At 42.1% G+C, this 18,679-nt stretch overlaps 1 protein-coding gene and 1 long non-coding RNA gene across 2 annotated transcripts; one reads left to right on the forward strand and one right to left on the reverse strand.

Annotated features, from left to right (window-relative positions):
- Window positions 1–920: 920 nt before the first annotated feature.
- LOC120727172 lies at window positions 921–11,599 on the reverse strand. The gene is made up of 3 exons (XR_005694446.1): window positions 11,169–11,599; window positions 10,980–10,983; window positions 921–930 (listed from the first exon to the last, which is right to left on the reverse strand). It is a non-coding gene; the product is annotated as an uncharacterized LOC120727172 (long non-coding RNA).
- LOC120727171 (1-acylglycerol-3-phosphate O-acyltransferase ABHD5-like) lies at window positions 1,833–6,398 on the forward strand. Its single transcript, XM_040021357.1, has 7 exons — window positions 1,833–2,024; window positions 2,858–2,940; window positions 3,049–3,460; window positions 3,719–3,870; window positions 4,799–4,910; window positions 5,006–5,186; window positions 5,382–6,398. The coding sequence occupies exons 1-7, from the start codon at window positions 1,981–1,983 to the stop codon at window positions 5,493–5,495; spliced, it is 1,098 nt and encodes a 365-aa protein (XP_039877291.1). The 5' UTR covers window positions 1,833–1,980; the 3' UTR covers window positions 5,496–6,398.
- Window positions 11,600–18,679: the final 7,080 nt, after the last annotated feature.

Below are 18,679 nucleotides of genomic sequence, written 5' to 3' on the forward strand. Positions count from 1 at the left end.
TTCCTGAGCCTTTGCAGTGATTTCACATGTAGAATAATGGTGCTACCTGAGGGGCTGAAGATAACGGTCATTCAGTATGCATTTTATGGCTTATCCTTTGCTTGCATGGACCACTCCTGAATCCTTGAATGATATAATGTACTGTAAATAATTAAATCCTTTGTCATTTTACATCCAGAAACTTTGCACTTTAAACACATGCCCACACATGCTTTCACAGAGTGTTGTCCCTCAGTTATCTTTAAATGTGAAAGGGTCAGCCTGCCTAGGACACTCTTTTTAAAACCAATTATGTTACTGACTTGCTTCTAATCAAGCTAATTAGTTGAGATGGTATCACACATATATTTCAGTCTTTTTGTTTTCCCTTTAGAACTTTTTACTTACATTTTACTCAACATCAGATAACATTTTGCTGAATTCATTAGCAGACTGTTACTTGATGAGGCTTTGGAAAACACACAAATAACCTTTAAATGTGCAGCTAGAACACACTAACTGCGGGATAATTTCTTGAAGGACACTCATGAGCTTTTCAAGGCTAGCACGCCTATAAATCTATAACGCCCTCCCTTTAAGAATTAATGAGAATCACAGTAAGAGTAGAAAAGATAGTGAAGGGACTATTCCTGCAAAAACATAATCATACTTTACAGTCACATCCTTGAAGATAATGAACTTTTCATGTAATCTGCCTTATCTTAAATTATACTAAGAAAAAAGGATTAGAAAAAAGTTCGATAGGGATCCAACGTGACTGATTTTCTCTGTCCATTTTAGCCTGCATGTAAGCTTGAAGGGGGAAATAATATCCTTGGGTTTGTCACTACAATACCTAAAAACAGATGTATTTAAATTTTATATACAGATAAAAAAAAAAAAAGGCCTCTGGCTAAAAGGGGGCCTGCTGTTTGATGTAATTTAAATAAACTACTTTTTACAGGATTACTTTTGTTATAGTAGCGATAATGCAGATAATAGCTTAATATTTAAAACAGGCTTTAACCTCCTAAGACCCGAACTCACCCACGGCATGCATTTTTAATTTGTCTTTGATATTTGGGCTGATTGGGGCCCGATGAATGTAAAAACAAAGAATTACCAGATATTTTTTTTAACCTTATTTTGTTTTTATAAAAAAAAAATAAGAGCCACATATGAGGATATTCGTTCAAATTTTTGATAGAACAGTAGCAGTATAATGTCCTCGTAAGTGGATATCAGGCCCTTGTAGAGCAAAATTGAGTATTTTGGTCTAAATAACCCAAAATGTGATGTCCACATATGTGGACGCCAGGTCCTAGGAGGTTAAACAGTTGTTTCTAGAATTTTTTTTACAACCTAATATAATATTATATAATATTATAATATTATGCAAGTGGCATTAGTATAAACTTTTAAGGGAACAATACATATTTTTGGAAATGTATGTAATTAAGGTAAACAGTTTAAACACTCTCGTGCAGGCATCTCATTATTTGCAACTTGTGCTAATTAGCATGCCAAAGCTAGCTCTAACAAAATCCGAGTGTCGCTGGCAATTCTTTAAAAACGTTTCTTCCTTGGTTTAAGCGTTTTATAGCCTTCATTAGTTCGGTTGTATTAAACTATATGAGATGCTGTGCGAAAGAAGCACATTAACAATATAAGTTACACAAAGCCAAGAAGGTGACGTAGCCAACCTGAGTACAGAGGTTAAAATCATGATGTTACCTTCAAAACCGTTGGAAAAAACAAATATGAAGCGCTGAAAATGCCAACTCCAAAGAATTAAATAACCCCAAGAATTAAATGAGCGGAGGGATAGCTGAACTCTAACTTATTATGAAATGTACAGCATTCTAATTAAGCAGCATGTCGTTATTATGTTAGGCAGCTATTTTTATTTTCCGTCCGAATGTACTTGAACGCAGCACCACAGACCGTAGTTTTTCAACAGGTTCGTAAGCTTGGGAGGAGACCCTCACTGCAGGCTACACAATGCGAAGGATGGCGGAGGAGCTACAACCTGCCAAGGAGCAGAGGTGAGTTGTTTTCGTTTCTTTCTTTCTTTCTTTCTTCTTCACGTTGGACATGCTAGTTGTTTTTGTCGTTTTGTTTCTTCTCAGCGTGAATGCTGTTCATTTGTGTGACAACAAACACAACTTTGTTCTCTTCGTGTGAACCCGCATTAGTGTATTCACAGGTAGATTTTAAAAAAAAAAATAGATCCATCCACACCAAACCTATAGGAAAACGGTGTCGTGTAAATATACAGGCCACCCGCTTGCTGGCAAACGTCAAAAGTGAACAAGTTTTCGAGCCCGAATCTTCCTGTTAATTCTGGCTGCTGTGTGAGTGACTTCCTATACAAAACTTTATTGTAGAAAAAATACTTTTAATCTTAGGGTGAACAAACGTTTTGCACTTGTTGAGTTGTAAAACCCTATATGACTTTTTTTTTTTTTTTTTTATTTCACCATTCATTAACCGCACAGAGAAGGCATCGTTAAATATGTCAAAGTTTTCTTTAAGCAAACAGTATTATTAAAGTTCTTCATGACTCGGCCAAGTGTCCTCTGTTTTTGAAATCAAAATATGGTCACCCTATCTTATCGGCGTCTGCCTTTGTCCTCCAAATGTTAAAATCGTGCTGATTTAGAATGCATTTGACCATAAGTGACCCAAAATACACAGAACAAAGACATGTTTGGGCTTCTTTCTGGACATTGATTGCATGTTGTTGTCAAGTACTGCATACCAGCAGCACTGATTACAAAAATATCATATAGCCAAAGGTCAGTTTATTGTTGGGTTTGCACGTGCTTTATGTGTCTTTCATGCATGTTTTTGTGTATCCTTTCTGTCTGAGTCACAGTTCCTGGATATCAAGTTGGCTTCCCTCCTGGTGTCCCACCTCTCCTTCTCAACTAAAAGATGCCGAGGAAAAAATCCTCAAGAGTGAGTGTGTCTGATGTAGCTGTTTCCAATCTGTAGTTTGTGTTTCATAAAGTCAGAGTTAAAACAGTTTCTCTATCCCTGCCCTATAATCTTTTCTGTCTGCCGCAGCTGTGAAGCGGCCTTTCTCCAGGCAGCATGTTCGGATATCGAGTGGCAACTACCTGTGGACCTTAGCTTTCTCCACGCAGCAGCAGCAGTCAGCAGCCCCGTGTGTCCCACAGCCCCCAACCCAGCCCACCACTCCTTTGGTTCTGCTGCACGGCTTCGGAGGTGGTGTCGCCCTCTGGGCTCTCAACCTGGATTCTCTCTCCAGCAGTGGACCGGTCTACGCTCTAGACCTGCTGGGCTTTGGCAGGAGCAGCCGTCCCCAGTTCAGCACCGACCCCAGGGAGGCCGAGGATCAGTTTGTGGCAGCCCTGGAGGAGTGGAGGGAGAAGGTGGGGCTTCAGGAGATGGTGCTGCTGGGACACAACCTCGGAGGATACCTGTCTGCAGCCTACACGCTGAAATACCCACACAGGTGGTGTGTGTGTGTGTGTGTGTGTGTGTGTGTGTGCGTGTGTGTGTGTGTGTGTGTGTGTGGAGACACAGTTCCAGGTGGTTTTCTAGTTTAGCCATCTCTCTCTTTTTTTCTTTTTTTTTTTTTTTTTTGCACCACTTGCCAAATAAACTACAAGCCCATATATATAAAAAAAGAAGTAAATGTGTGGAGTTTTAATTGAATTTCTACATTTTAGTTTGTACATTTGATCAGGTAACTGCATGTGTGTGTATGCAGGGTAAAGCATCTGCTGCTGGTGGAGCCATGGGGATTCCCAGCACGCCCAGAGAACCCCAACCACAACTCCATCCCAATGTGGATCAGAGCAATTGGCGCCGTCATGAGCCCCTTCAACCCTCTGGCCGGTCTCAGACTGGCTGGACCTCTAGGTTAGCACACACAAACACACATTGAACACACACTGAACAAACACATATTTTTTTCTCTTACGCATCTGTGTATTTTGAATGTTTTCAACTTCTAAGTGACAAATTATTATCAGCAGCGATGGGGTTGGCTTAAAATGTCCCCGTTATCTAAACCATGCCATACCACTGTTCTTGCATCATTTCAAAATTAATCCCCCAGGAAAGAAAATAATTCCTATAAAAACAATACGCTTTAAAAAAAATACAGTAAGTATTTTAAATACTTCCATCCACCATGCACTTCCATCTTTATGCTTACATAAGCTCAGGTCTGTTGGTAGAAGGCTACGGAGGTATTGCCAGATGTTCATTTTGCTAGCAGTGTTTTCCAATTCTCGCAGGGAATTCTGAGACAGTTCCAGGCCAGATGAGATGTATAGTCTTAACTTTCGAGTTCTGGGTCTATCCCAGTGTCTTCTGGCTGGGAACGACCCGAAAACCTCTAAAGGAATTTGCACAGGAGGCATCGTAATTTAAATACACATATACCTTCTTTCACAAGAAGCCCCACCCACCTGCCGTTATATATTGTTACATATTCTGTCTGTGTGGGGCAGCCAATCAGAAGATAGCTGGGCTAAAGAGAGAGGATCTAAAACTGTTTATGGATGAACTCTGATCAAAATGACATAAATATAGATTACTTTGAACCGTGAATCATGCAGTAATTACTCTGGAAGAGTCAAAGAGCAAAAAATATGAGGATAAAAGTGGCACCTTAAATGCCTTTAATTAATTCTATGGCAACCCCCCCCCCCCCCCCCCCCCCCCCCAGCTCCTTCTGAGTCGGGAAGCACCAAACATCAAACGTCTGCTTGAGGTGCCATTGTTCTATTCAAAGGTCTGAACTGTAACTAAATCTCCTTCTTTTTTTGCGCGTCTCTTTTAGGCCCGATGCTCGTCCAAACCATCAGGTCAGACTTCAAGCAGAAATACTCCTCTGTGTTCAGTGACTACACTGTGTGTGACTACATCTATCATCTGAATGCCCAGACTCCGAGGTGACGAACATTTTAAACCATCCGTGCACAAATATGTCCATTCTCAGAAGATCTTAGGAGCTTGTGCATTTTTCTTTTCTATTTTTTCATTTCAGTGGTGAGACAGCCTTTAAGAACATGACCGTTCCCTACGGCTGGGCTAAGAGGCCCATGCTAGACAGGATCGGCCAGATCCAGGTTGAAATTCCTATTTCTTTCATTTATGGATCCCGGTCCAGTATTGACAGCCACTCTGGATATGCATTCAAGAAAACCAGGCCAGATGTGGAAATCCAAGTAAGTTCTCTATTTTACCTTTTGCACCTTTAACTTTGTTAGTACAAGGTTCAAAATACATTTTAAGCAAGATTTTAAGCATTTTTATTGCCTAAATCTGCCTGAATGTATGTCAAGTTACTTTTATTCGCCTTGTGGAACGGTGGCACCTTTATCTCAAAACTATTTCGCCTCCACTGTGTGTGCGCTTGTCAGGTGATCAGAGGAGCGGGCCATTATGTTTTCGCAGACCAGCCTGAGGACTTCAACCAGACGGTGCTTCAGATTCTCGCCAGGACGGAGGAGAAAGGGGAAGGAACAGAGCAGTGAGAAAACACACAGGAGAGCCAGAGAAGTGTTATACTGTAAGACTCTTCATCAGTGCTGGATTGAGGATTCCTCATTATCTGTCTAATACTCCATGAGGCCTGGCGTCTGAAGTCAGACGGTGCCACAGGTTTATTTATCCTGCCTCAAGCACATACAACAATTTTGTAAACAATTGTGAAATGCAGCCAGTGTTGCATTTGTTGCTAAATGTTTTTGAGATTGTGGGAAGAGGAGCTGGGTCTAACATTTTTCCTAGAACTTGTTGGGAAACTCTTATCAAAAAAATGAAGAAATGTCATCTCAAGGGAATTAGTTGTTTTCTGTATGGATCTAGACAAAGTAAACAGACTGTTCCTTTTCTGACCCCTCACCCGCTCTGTGAGAGATATGAGGGAGAAGTAAGTGGGGCAAAGGGCTGGATGGGATTTTTAGGAAACCTTTTCACTTCTAAGAAGAGCCGCTGTGACTGTGTGGGAAGTGACCAGCAGGTGGCAGCACAGTAACAGCGTGCGTGCATCAGCGCCTCTCTGTTTTGCACACTCGTGCCAGCGAATCCCACACAAAGTAACCTCACATGCATATTGAGTTGAGTGACCTACTCAGGAGACCTGGACAGTGATGCTCTAAGAGCAGTACGTCGCTCGGCTTGCTGCTAAGTCACAACTGCAGTGACAGAATAGGGTCAGAGATGAGTGCTGGACTAAAAATAGGACTTCTGTTCAAAGACCCATCAGCATGAAGGAAACATGTTACTGTGAGACATTAAATTTGTGAATGTGTGAGTGTGCAAAAATACTATTATCTGTCCTTTTGTTTGCTCTTTTTCCGGTCGTATTGTACACTCCATTTAAATCCATTTTTAACCCTGTTTATTGTATAACTCAGTAAATTGGAGAAATTCAAGCTTCATCTTCTTTTGTAATTTTCTGCATCAAAATACACACTACACAATTCAAAACACACACATCAGCCGCAACATTAAAACGACTGACAGGCGCAGTGAACAGCACTGATTATTTCAGTTTGCCTGGAAACTTTAGGTCCTGGCATATATTTGGATGTTACATGCACAACCTGCCAAAACACTGCTACAGACCCAGCTATGGCAAAGAGATATTCTCCCCAGCAGGAAAATACACCCTGCTGCACCTTAAGAAGTATTCAGGAAATGCACTGAGAAACAGCACAAAGTAAAATAAAATTGCACTGAGCTAAATTTATGGATTTTATTTATCAACTTGCTTTATATTGAAACATACAGATCCTACAGTGTAAGGAAGGGAAGAAGATTTCCATTTTAAGATGGGAGAGTGAAAGAAAAGAAGAAAAAAAGAGCACAGTGATCAGAAAAAAATACAAATTATGAGAGAGAAAAGTCATCATTTTGATAGGCAGACGATGGGATACCATATAAATGCACCGAGAGTGGAGTTCAAGTGCTTAGTGCATCATGGGAAGCCCCCAGGAAGCCTGAGTCTATACAAGCATGATTAATCATTCAGTTTTATTTATAATTTATTTAATAGTCACAACAGCAGTCACCTCAGGCTGCTTTATATTGTAAGGTAAAGACCCTACAATAATACAGAGAAAGCCCTATGAGTAAGCACTTGGCAACAGTGGAAAGGAAAAACTCCCTTTTAACAGGAAGAAACCTGCAGCAGAACCAGGCTCAAGGAGGAGCAGCCACCTGCCACCACCAGTTATTTTCAGATAATATGGTTCTGTGAGATCTTTAAGATATAATGATGTCTGGTTATTCAAGACTTTTTATAGAAGGAGAAAGTCTTTGTTAGGACTCCTCACTCTTCAGGGAGCTTTTTGGACGACCTGATAACAAGGAAGTACACATCGAATTTAGAAGTAAGAAATGCATTGACTAGTTTTCCGCATCACTAATTTGGGTGATATTTTATCAGATGGAAAAGGCGGCTTCATAAAGGCTTGTTATTCATAAAGGACAAAGAATCAAGATGTCCCCCAAACTCCACAGATCTTATTAAGCATAAGCGACGTTGTGCAAAGATGATTCACAGAGGCGCCATCTACCACCCCACAGAGGTCTGGTGTCCGTGCCCTGATGAGTCAGGGTTGTTTTGGTGACCCTGTATCTTTGATTAGAAGCTAAATGTAAAGTATAGCCTGAGTTTTGTTTACAAGAAAACTTTAATGCTGTAGCGGCATGCTGAAGGTGAAAGTTTGCACTTTCACCTTCAGCATGGGAAAGGGAAGAAGATTTCCCTGCTCAGTAACTTCACAGACTGAGCAGGAGATTATTTGAATGTTATTTCTGAGCTTTGAGCGCCGTGGCCTTTACCGATGTAACCCCTCTGTTAGCTCTGCCCGTCTCCATCATTACTAAGACATCAACCCGGCCCACCCGAACTGTCTCCTGGCAACAGGGTAGCCACAGAGACGGAGTCGTTTAGATTGTGGACCTGCAGGAAGCGATGCTGTGGTTGGACGGGGTGATTATGGGTTGTTTGTTTTTCTTGAAGACGTCGGATGGCTCATCATCAAAGAAGCGAGGACCGTTCAGCAGGGGCTCCACGTGCACTGCTGTTTTTTGAGGACACACACACACACACACACCATGAGCACAGACCACTGTCCTCACTTGCTTAATAGACCTGGAGGCTTACTCATCGTGTCTCTGTCTCTCTCTGTCACCCACTCAGTCACATGGACATGAAATCATTTCATTACAAAAAAGGGAAACAAGTGAGAGAAGTGACAGGAGCTTTCATACTGGGTTTGGATATAATTGAAAGCCTGAGGGCCTGAAATAACTGCACATAAAAGGTGTGCGCCTACAGAAGTGCACACTGTGCCACTGCTGCCGCCAGCCATCGGCTCTCGGTGTCGCTTTAATCAGCAGAAACACACACAGGCTGGAGTTGCCAAAGCATCAGGAAAATTGGTGTTTCATTTATTTACAAGACTGCAGTAATGTTGCATATTATTCTGACTATTTCCGGGTCGCACAGCTGTAAGTTTGCTCAATGCTCGAACACTTTTCTGCATACATTTCTTTTTTTTATGTGGAGTTAATCCATCAGACAGTTTTCCAGGAGTCCAAAACATCTGCTTAGATAAATGCATCAATCACCACTTTGACAGACAATTAAGTTAATTTTTCATGTGGCAATCAAACAATGTAATTAGATGCATGCATCATTCACAGGCAGCTCCACTCCCCTCCAAACAATCCGAACAATAATAGTTAGCCCATCGGTGACTGATGATATTTACAGTCCGGGCGTTTATTTTTAGCCACAGAAGTAGCAGCCAGACAGACATTTGCACAACAGAAAAGATTGTGCGGAGTGAAATCAGTGTAGAATAAAAAAAGGTAATATCTTCCTTCCTTTCTTTCTATCTGTCTGTCTAGGGAGTTGAAATATCAAAGATCTGAAGGGTGCTCTGATTTTTTCCCCAGAACTCCATAATGTTCTCAGCCTTTATGCAGCGAGAGCACTTCACAGCACATCGCGGCTCTCACGTTACACGGAAAGCGCCAGAGCTTAATGATCTCAGCACTTAAATTCTGACTGAGCGCTTCAGGGAAGACTAACAGAGCCAGAGCCCCGAGTTTGCCATCTGGATGGTTGTTCTCTGCACGCGTGTGGCACAAAAGCTGGTGATGTGATGACTTCTCTTCATCTCGCAGAAGGACTGAATGGAATCCAAAGAGGCATTAAAACTTTTTATATTAAGGATCATCAGCAGTGACATCACTGGGACTGCTGCTGAAGTAGCAGTGCTACTGATTCATAAAATCCTGTAGAGGTGGTAATTTATCTCTCTTCACTGAAACTATTGATCCTGCAGAACTAAATTTGGACTCAGAGCTACTTCCTGTCACCAAGCAGATTTCCACACTCGTCCCAGCTGCTGGTTTACTTTGATTTTAAAGCACAGCTAAGCTTTCTTTACCCACCCTGATAAATAACAGCAAATCACATACTTCAGAGGGCTATACACTGGTCACCGTTTGCTTTCTTGGGTACATCTTGCTACAGTTAACAGGTTGGACTCTCTTTTTAGCTCAAGAACAGATTCAACAAGGTGCTGGAAACATTTCTTAAATATTTAGGTCCATGTTGAAATGGTAGCATCAAGTCAAAGGTATGTGTCTAAGGATTGAGATCTGGTGACTGTGGAGGCCTTTAAGTACAGTGAACTCACTGTCATGTTCAGTAAACCAGTGTGAGATGATCTGAGCTTTCAGACATGGTGTGTTATCCTGCTGGAAACAGCCATTAGAACATGGTCAGCCACAATACTTGGGTACGCTGTGGTTTATAAACGATGCTTAGCTGATACTAAAGGGCCCACAGTGTGCCAATAAAATATCCCCCACACCATTACACCACCATTAACAGCCTGAACCTTTGATGTGGGGTGGGATGGCTTCATGATTTCAAGCGATTTACTTCAAATGCTGACCCTACTTTCTAAATGTGGCCGCAGAACTCGAGACTCGTCAGACCAGTCAGTGCTTTTCCAATCTTCTGTTGTCCAATTTTGGTGAACCAGTGCGAAATGTGGCCTCAGATTCCTGTTCTTAGCTGACAGGAGAGGAAGGCTGCACACCTTGAAGTTATTTGAGTTACTGCTGCTTTCCAATCAGCTTGAAGCAGTCTGTCCATTCTCCTCACCTCTGACATCCACAAGGTATTTTCACTGCTGCTCACTGGATATTTTCTGCAGTAGACCAGCAGTTATTGAAATACTCAGACCGACCCATCAGCCATCAACAACAAAACTATGTTCAAAGTCTTCTTTCTTTCCCTTTCTGATGTTCAGTTTGATGTTTAGCAATGACAATGTCAGTTTTATTTATATACATTTCATCAAACTCAATGTGTTTAACACAGAAGATAAAAACCTATGCAGGTGTACAGTGTCCTTAGGCAGTGAAAAGGGCAAAATAAAACTTTGAAAAGTAGTAAAATAGAAGTTAACATAAACACTCATAATATTGAGTGTAGGCCTGTGAAATCAAAACTGGTTTTTGGAGTCATCTTGACCATGTCTACATGTCTAAATTGCTGGCATGCTGACATTGGCTTTAGATATTAGATGGGGTAACCGCAAGGGTCCTTAAAGAGTGTGCAGACCAGCTGGCTGGGGTCTTCACTAAGATCTTCAACACTTCACTGTCCCAGTCCTGCCTCCCGCCGTGCCTAAAGTCAGCCACAATTGTCCCAGTGCCAAAGCGTACTAACATTAGCAGCCTCAACGACTACCGACCAGTTGCTCTAACACCTGTTATAATGAAGTGCTTCGAGAAACTGCTCCGACGTCACATCATGTCTTGCTTGCCACCCAACCTCGACCCGCTCCAGTTCGCCAGTACAGAGCTAACAGATCAACTGAAGATGCCATTGCTACAACGCTCCACACCACCATCTCTCACCTGGAAGTGCAGGGCCGTTACGCCAGGCTGCTCTTTGTTGACTTTAGCTCTGCTTTCAATACGATACTCCCGGACAGACTAATAGTTAAACTACTGGAAATTGGACTTCCTTCTACCACCTGCCGCTGGATCAGAGACTTCCTCTCAGACCGTGTACAGAGAGGGGCCTCATCTTTCCTCAGCCCTCAGCCTCAACACCGGCTCTCCACAAGGCTGTGTACTGAGTCCCCTACTGTACACTCTGCACACACATGACTGTGTTAGTTCCCACCCAGACAACACAGTCATCAAGTTTGCAGATGATACCACCGTGGTGGGGCTCATCTCTGGGGGAGATGAGACAGCGTACAGAGCTGAAGTTCAGAGGCTGTCAGATTGATGTGTAGATAACAACCTGGACCTCAATACCAACAAGACAAAAGAACTGGTAGTTGACTTCAGAAGGAGGAAGTCCGAGCTGCAGCCTGTCAGCATCAACGGGGAGTGTGTGGAAAGGGTCTCCAGTTTCAAGTTTCTGGGTGTGCACATAGACACAGACCTCCAATGGAGCTCTAACACCTCTGCGGTTTTAAAGAAGGCTCAACAGCGTCTCCACTTTCTGAGAATCCTCAGAAAAATGGACCTGAAGAAGGAGCTGCTGACCGTCTTCTACCGCTGCTCTATTGAAAGTGTGCTGACATATTGCATCGGTGTGTGGTTCTCCAGCTGCACCACTGCACACAGAAAGGCACTCCAGAGGGTCATCAATATGGCCCAAAAAATCATTGGACATCCTCTTCCCTCCCTGAAGGACCTGTACAGCACTCGCCGTCTCAAGAGGGCACGCAGCATCCTACGGACGGTACACACCCAGGACACCGGGTGTTTAAGCTGCTGCCATCTGGCAGGAGGTTCAGGCTGTCATGGTCCTGGGTCGGTGACCCAGCGCTTTTAGTTTGTTATCATTTTCTAGTTTATTATGATGATGATGATGATTATTGTTTGAGTTCTATGTGTTATATTCGGTCTGCCTTTGAGTCTGCGTCTGTGTCTCTGTCTGTCTTTGGTGTCACCCCGTCTGTTTGTGAAGCTGTCTGTTTAGTTCTGTGTCTTGTTTGGTTCCCCGTGTTTGAGTTTCCTGCTTTATTGTGAAGGTCTCTGTCTGATGTGAGTGTGTTCACTTTACATTTCCCCTGTCCCGTCAGCTCTGATTCCTCCCAGCTGTGTTGCCCTCCTGTCTCTCATCCCCTGATTACTGGTGTGTGTATTTAAGCCCTGTGTGTTCTCCTGCCTGTTGCTGGTTCGTCTGTGTTACTTCGTGTCAGTCTGCGTTACCCTGTGTTCCACGGTGTCCTGTTTGTCGTCTGCGGCTCTCTGCTTCCCATCCCTTTGTCGTATGCTCCCAGGTCTGTTATTTTTAGTTCCCCCAGTTTAGGTGTCTTCAGTTATTTGTCATGCCCCACTGCTTTTTTGCCACTACACCTTTGTAAATAAACCTCATTAGCATCTCATCCACTGCTTGCATCTTGGGTCCTTCTTCCAACTCCACACGGCTCGCCTCAGCAGCCGTGACACAGGCTGCTGAGGTCCCGAACAAATAGACTCAAGGACAGCTTTTACAACAGGCCCTGATCAATGCAAATAGCTGACCTGACTGGCTACCTATACCTGGACTTTTTTGGGGGGGGGTTAACAACGGTAAAAACAGTAATAATAATAATATTTATATTTATAACAAGGTGCAATAATAATTAATGTGCAATAATAACAGTGTGCAATACAAATACACTTATTCTTCTTTTTTATTACTAAGTTATTATACTGTGTTGTGTTGTTTGTGTTGCTTTGTGATGTGTCGTATCGTGTCGTGTTACATGTAGTGCCGACGTAGGGCAGTTTTCCAATTTCATTGTACTATTGTACTATGTATGACTGCGCAATGACAATAAAGAGTTATCTCATCTTATCTTATCTTAGATAACAGGTATGGCTAACACAGTGGGAAGTAAACGTGTATATACACTTTAAAATGCCCTTGACTTGCATAAGGGGACTGATTATGCCCAATTCCAGTTCCATATTTTTATACTTTGACTCTAGTGGAGTATTTTTCCCCGATACCTGGTTCAAACAAGCTTTCTTCTGATTGGCGGTAGGTGGGTGGGGCCTCTGGGCTCAGGTTTAATCCATGTTTATTATGAACATCGACCATTGCAACCGCAAAGCCATTTAACCTTTACATACTGTTTGGGTCAAATGTGTCCATTTATGACATTGGATTGCTGTAAAAATAACATAAATCTTTTGGCTGTTCCAGCTGTTCCAGGTCAAATTTCATCCATGTCAGTGTGTGATTCATTTGTCCTGGATTTTATTCACAATTACAGGTCAAAACGAGAAAAACTGTGATTTTAGTAAAACTTGAAACTGTGAAACTGCATGTGTCATGTCTGTGATATGCTCTATTGGACAGTAGTGACACAGTTCAGGGGAACTTTTGACACTGTCGTGTGAACTGCCTGTGTTCCCGCCCCATGTGCCCAGGTTCCCACGGAAACAGGCACTTGATGGTCTTTGAAGGATCATGGAGAAATCTCAAAACACAGAAAGAGTAAAACAGCACACTAGCGATCATGTATGGTGAACATGAGGAAAAGCAGTTCTGTGGAGGTCAGAAGGTGCCACGGTCGAGAGGCAGATGAACTGTTTAAACCTTGACTTGTAAAAAGCTATTTGAGAGGCCACTAAGACTAAAAAACACTATATGAATGCAAATATATTTAAAAACGTAATCTATTTACGCTGAGCCAACTGAGATTAAAACACATATTTAAAGAGGAGTCGGGAAAGTCATGAGATTATAATGAGGGTGGAAAACACATGTGAAAATCCCACACATGCTAGGTTTCCTACCACTGCTCAGAAAGCAGACTATTTAAACATTGTAAATCAACCTATAGTTCAAACTTTGGCATAGATTTTGACCGGAGCTACACTGTGAAGGCATGCGCTATGAATAGTATAGTATGTAAGGGTTTATAGTGCACTTGTCAACTGATGCAAGAAAAGTTTCAATCTCTTTAATGCAATTTTACTTTAAATTAATGCTTTGATGAAGAAACAGTTTTGAACTCTTCTATATTTTTTTAGTTTTAGCGATCATTTCACCATATTTCAGTCACACTGTCCTCGTTTGTCTCTTCACTGTCCACAGACACTCCGTCTTCAATAAAGATCTAAAAGCAAGTCAACAACTACAACAAATGGCAGGGTTATCATTTATCATTTATCATTTAGGGCATGCCTTGGAGTTGGTTAATTTTTCAATTACCAGTTGCATGCAGCGTCCTCCGGTGTTTCTCAATCAGATCAGCCTTTAAATGGCACATCCACTTGCAAAGCAGCAATGGTCAAAATGCAGAACTTGAGGCCTCAAATGAGTCCACAACCAACAGGTAACCCTGAGTGGCTACAGCCGTCACAGTCTATGAATTTGCTTCCAAACATCATACCTAAAAATAAAGTTTTATATTTTTAAAAATAGCTTGATTCTTAGCACGAGCTGCACTCTCTGGTGCACATGAGACTTTATATATCTGTTTTATGCACAGCTTAGTTCTCACCATGACTAATAAATTGGCCTGGGTTTGTAAAATGAGTGGAGTCCTACTTTAAAACTGAACAATGAGTGTTTATCATTCCCCTGCAGGTTCTTTATACCATGTGTGAAAACAGACCACAGGCTACTATTGTTAATTATGTTCAGACACAAAGGGCTTTCTTGCCAGAATTTCTGCCTTCGGGTTGAGAATTCTCTGTGGGTTTGGGTAACATCCAACAGGCCTTTGTCATAGTTAAGATCAATTAAAACAGCTTTCATAACCAACAGGATGTGGCTCTAGTGGAGGTCTGCCATCCCCACTGATGTCCTTGCAAACAGTAACATCTGCATCGTCAACCCAACTCTAAGCATCTTTGGACTGCTCTTCCAACACTTAGAGCCTTATCTCTGCTTCCAATGTAGCTTCCCCCACATAAATTTCCTGGATCCTGTTTGCGCCTCTGTTTCTTGCTCATAAAATTTGAGTTTCACAGGTTTATTTGTTGTTAAATTGCGAGAATGCCTGTGGCACCTTCTGTGTAATATCTGTGATAGGTTTTCTTTCTCAGTAGCGATTTCCTCCCGTTTCCCCTTTTCCATGCTGTCACGGCTAATGAAATTTGCCTTTAATTGATTCAGATTGAATTTTCCCCTCTCGCTCTCCCTCCTGCCTGTCCTGCCTGGCAGTCCTTGAATTTGCATGGTTGACATGAGCAAACAAAACTGCTAAACTATGAATACACTTATCAAATGAACACACACAAACACGTTTGCGTGGTTAGTTTTGTGACGACATTAACTGTATAAGACTGTAAAATTATGTCATGTAAGGCATTCTCTAGCCCAAACCTTTGGCTTAACTCTAACCTAAATCCCACTGCTCAGTGCTGTAGAAAACTGAAACTGGTCCCCACAAAGATAGCTGAGCAAGTATACACACACACATATACACAGACACAAACACATCACTCTCAATGTCAGATAAAAAAAGATGGCAAAACAGCGTGTGTGTACTCAGAGATTAACTGCTATGTGTGTGTGTCTGTGTGTGTGCGTGTCTGTGTGCGTGCGTGTGTGTGTGTGTGTGTGCTGCTGGTTGGGAATAGTCACAAAGAAATTAAGTTTCAAAATAACAGAGGAGTGCAGTGTCTCAGCAGGCTGCACTTAGCCTAAGAGGTGTCCGTCTGGCTCACAGAAATTGTGTGCTGCGTTGTGCGTCTGTGCATGTGTGTGTACTGAGGGACTTTGTTTCTTGCAGCAGTTTTATCAGCCGCTCCGCTGACAGCTCGGTGGCAGGAGTTCAGCCTCACCATTCAGCTCCTCTGACAGTCAGATTAAATGTTGCGCTGACAGATACAGCTTTCAGTCTGCAGCTTAAGCCGCACAGAGACCGTACATCGTAAAAACACACGGCCACACCCATACCGAACGACTCGTTTAGTAATCAATTGACTGTTGTGTTTTGTTGTTGCTTTGAATCAAGACTTTACACACTTAGCTCCATAATTGTTTTGTTCAAAATCACATTCAACAAAGGGCAGACTTTCATCTTAAATTCAATGTGTTTAACAAAACATTTACATTATGATGGACATACTGTTTAGCCATTTTCATACACAGTCCTCCAGAGACACAAAATAATTTGATAAGCTAACATACGTAAGGATTTTTAAAATAATATTTAGATGAAAACCCTTTGCTGGCAATGACTCCCTGAAGTGTAGATCTAACAGACGTCACCAAATGTCTGGGTTTTACTCTTTGAGATGCTCTTCCAGGCCTTTGTTCGACCCCTCTTTATTTGCTGCTTGTTTGGGGGTCTCTCTGCTTTCGGGTTTGTATTTAATAACTGAAAAGGATGTGCTGTTGGATTGAGATTGACTTGGCCATTGAAGAACATCCCAATTCTTTGCCTTGAGAATCTCTTTAGTTGTTTTTGCAGTGCAGGCTTCTTGCTCTCGAGTATAACCAGTGGTTTGTACCTTGCTGTGAATGACCTCACTCCTAACATACTCCTATGTCCTAGAAAGTGTTCTTGAATTGGCTTGATGTTGTGAAGTTGCTTTTCTTCTCCATGGAAATGATTCTGTCATCATGCCCTTTCGTTAAGTCATTCTGGCCTTTTGATGTTGCTTTGTGGCCATTCTTTTTGAGATTGTGCCAGATTGCTGATTTGGCCTCTACTAAGGTTTTTACTCTTTTTCTGATGGGTTTATTTTGGTTTTTCAGTCTCATTTGCACTCAAATGTCTTTCAGCTTCATAAGTGAAATGATGGTAAAAAACTATAAAATAAAAAATCAACTTCAGGTATTATGTCTGGTCTCGCTGTCATGAAATAAAAAAGGAACAAGCCTCAGCTGGCTGTGAAACTGCTCTTTGGTGAATTGTCCAATTATTTTGAGCCTCTGAAAATGGAGACTGTGTACAGTAACTGTAAATTCCTAAATTGTTAATGCAAAAATATTTGTAAAACCTCCTTAATAAACCCGAAAGTGTGCATTTCAGACACTTCTTGAGTGTTCACATGTGCAGAAAGCTAACAAGAGAGTGTAGAAACAAACATACGAAGGTGTGAATGAGCTGTTGGCTGTGTCAGCTTGTGTGATGTATTACACCACTCAAACTACAGTTCATGTTAGAAGTGCAATGATGTATTTTTAATACTAATGAAACAATAAGCTGGAAGCGCCTCGATGTATTGCACCCCAGATGTGGAGGCAGTTATAACACCCCAGCAGTTATAGACCCATATCTGATGGTTATAAATTCAATAACTACTCCCTTTTAGCTCTGTATTGTTGAGAAATATCTGTCTCTTTAGTAGCTGCATGCTCCACTAAGTTAACACTGTTCACAAGCTGGTGGCTAACTGAGTTTGACTGCTGTTTAGTGCTGGGCAGGTAAAGTACAGTTGGCGCTTAGCATGCTTGCTGCAGCCAAGAAATGACACTGTGAGCTGTGAAAGAAATGTGCTACAAAAAAAGGGGGGGGGGGGTGTATTCTGGCAATGCTGTTCATCATTAGGAGCAGACCCTTTCAGTCTTTTTTCCATTCTAAATGTTTAGCATTTCAGCTTCAAGGATGGGGAATACTCTCATTACAAAGACTCACAGTAAAGGTTATCACCAGATAATCTATCTGCTGCTGTTAGTGTAGATAGTTCCTCTCAGCAAGTCAACCTGGCTGATCCCCGATATACTCTTGAAAAACTCATTCAAGTTTGGCCTCTACATCATGATTATCATATTCTAGATGTTTAGTGATTTCAGTATATTAAAACAAACTAGTGAAGGAACTAATAGAGTTTGAATATACAGAAAGATATTGAGAGAAATCAGATGGCAGTGACGTCTCTCACTGCTGAGAACGATGTGGGTAGATGATAGGAATGAATCCAGCACGTGCCTCGGTGCACACGTGACATCCTCACTCTGGCACACTCTCCTCGCCGATCCATTCACTCTTTTAAAAAAAAACCCCATATGACATTTTTGTCACCTGTTCATTTGCGTGTACGTTGTCCTACATGGCTGCTGTGGCAGCTTGTTCGTGTGTCACTGTTGCTGTGCTTGGCATCACTGCGTGAGTGTATGAGTGTCTGTGTGTCTGAGCCTGTGGGTCGCACGGGTTCACGCATCGACCCGAAAGCTCATCTGGTCTGATCTGATTTCCTCACAGCTGGCTGATGTGGAACAGTAGCCCAGATGTTGCAGAGATTACAACTCCCTGCTGTGTTTGTGGAGCGGTTGTGGCCGTTCAGGAAAATAAACACAATGGGACAATTTTTAGCGCACACAGGCCTACTCTGATGAATCAAGCCTCTTCCACAGAGACAGAACTCCCTGTTCTTTCTGTTTCTAGACATCAGATAACAAGCACAAAACATGTCGCATCAATTGTGCACGTCCTATGGTGTGGCACTTTAGGCTATATCACCTACCTTGGAGAAATTATGTGTGAAAAGTGGAACACGTGCTAAAACTGAACGATTAAACCACAGTCGACTTGGTTTGGCAGCTTTGGAGGCAAAAGTCATAAAAATAAGTACTACGTGAAGCAAGAGTCTCAGATGTTGTGCCACTCTCCTGAATGGTTTGCACAGCGCTGGCCAAACAGTGCATTCACCATTGATTTTTATCGCATCTTTTGACCTTAATTAGCAAACAACATGGCTGCATAGT

This window comes from Simochromis diagramma, unplaced genomic scaffold (genome assembly GCF_900408965.1).
Source record: "Simochromis diagramma unplaced genomic scaffold, fSimDia1.1 OVJJ01000753.1, whole genome shotgun sequence".
In the NCBI taxonomy this organism is placed as follows: Eukaryota; Metazoa; Chordata; class Actinopteri; order Cichliformes; family Cichlidae; genus Simochromis; species Simochromis diagramma.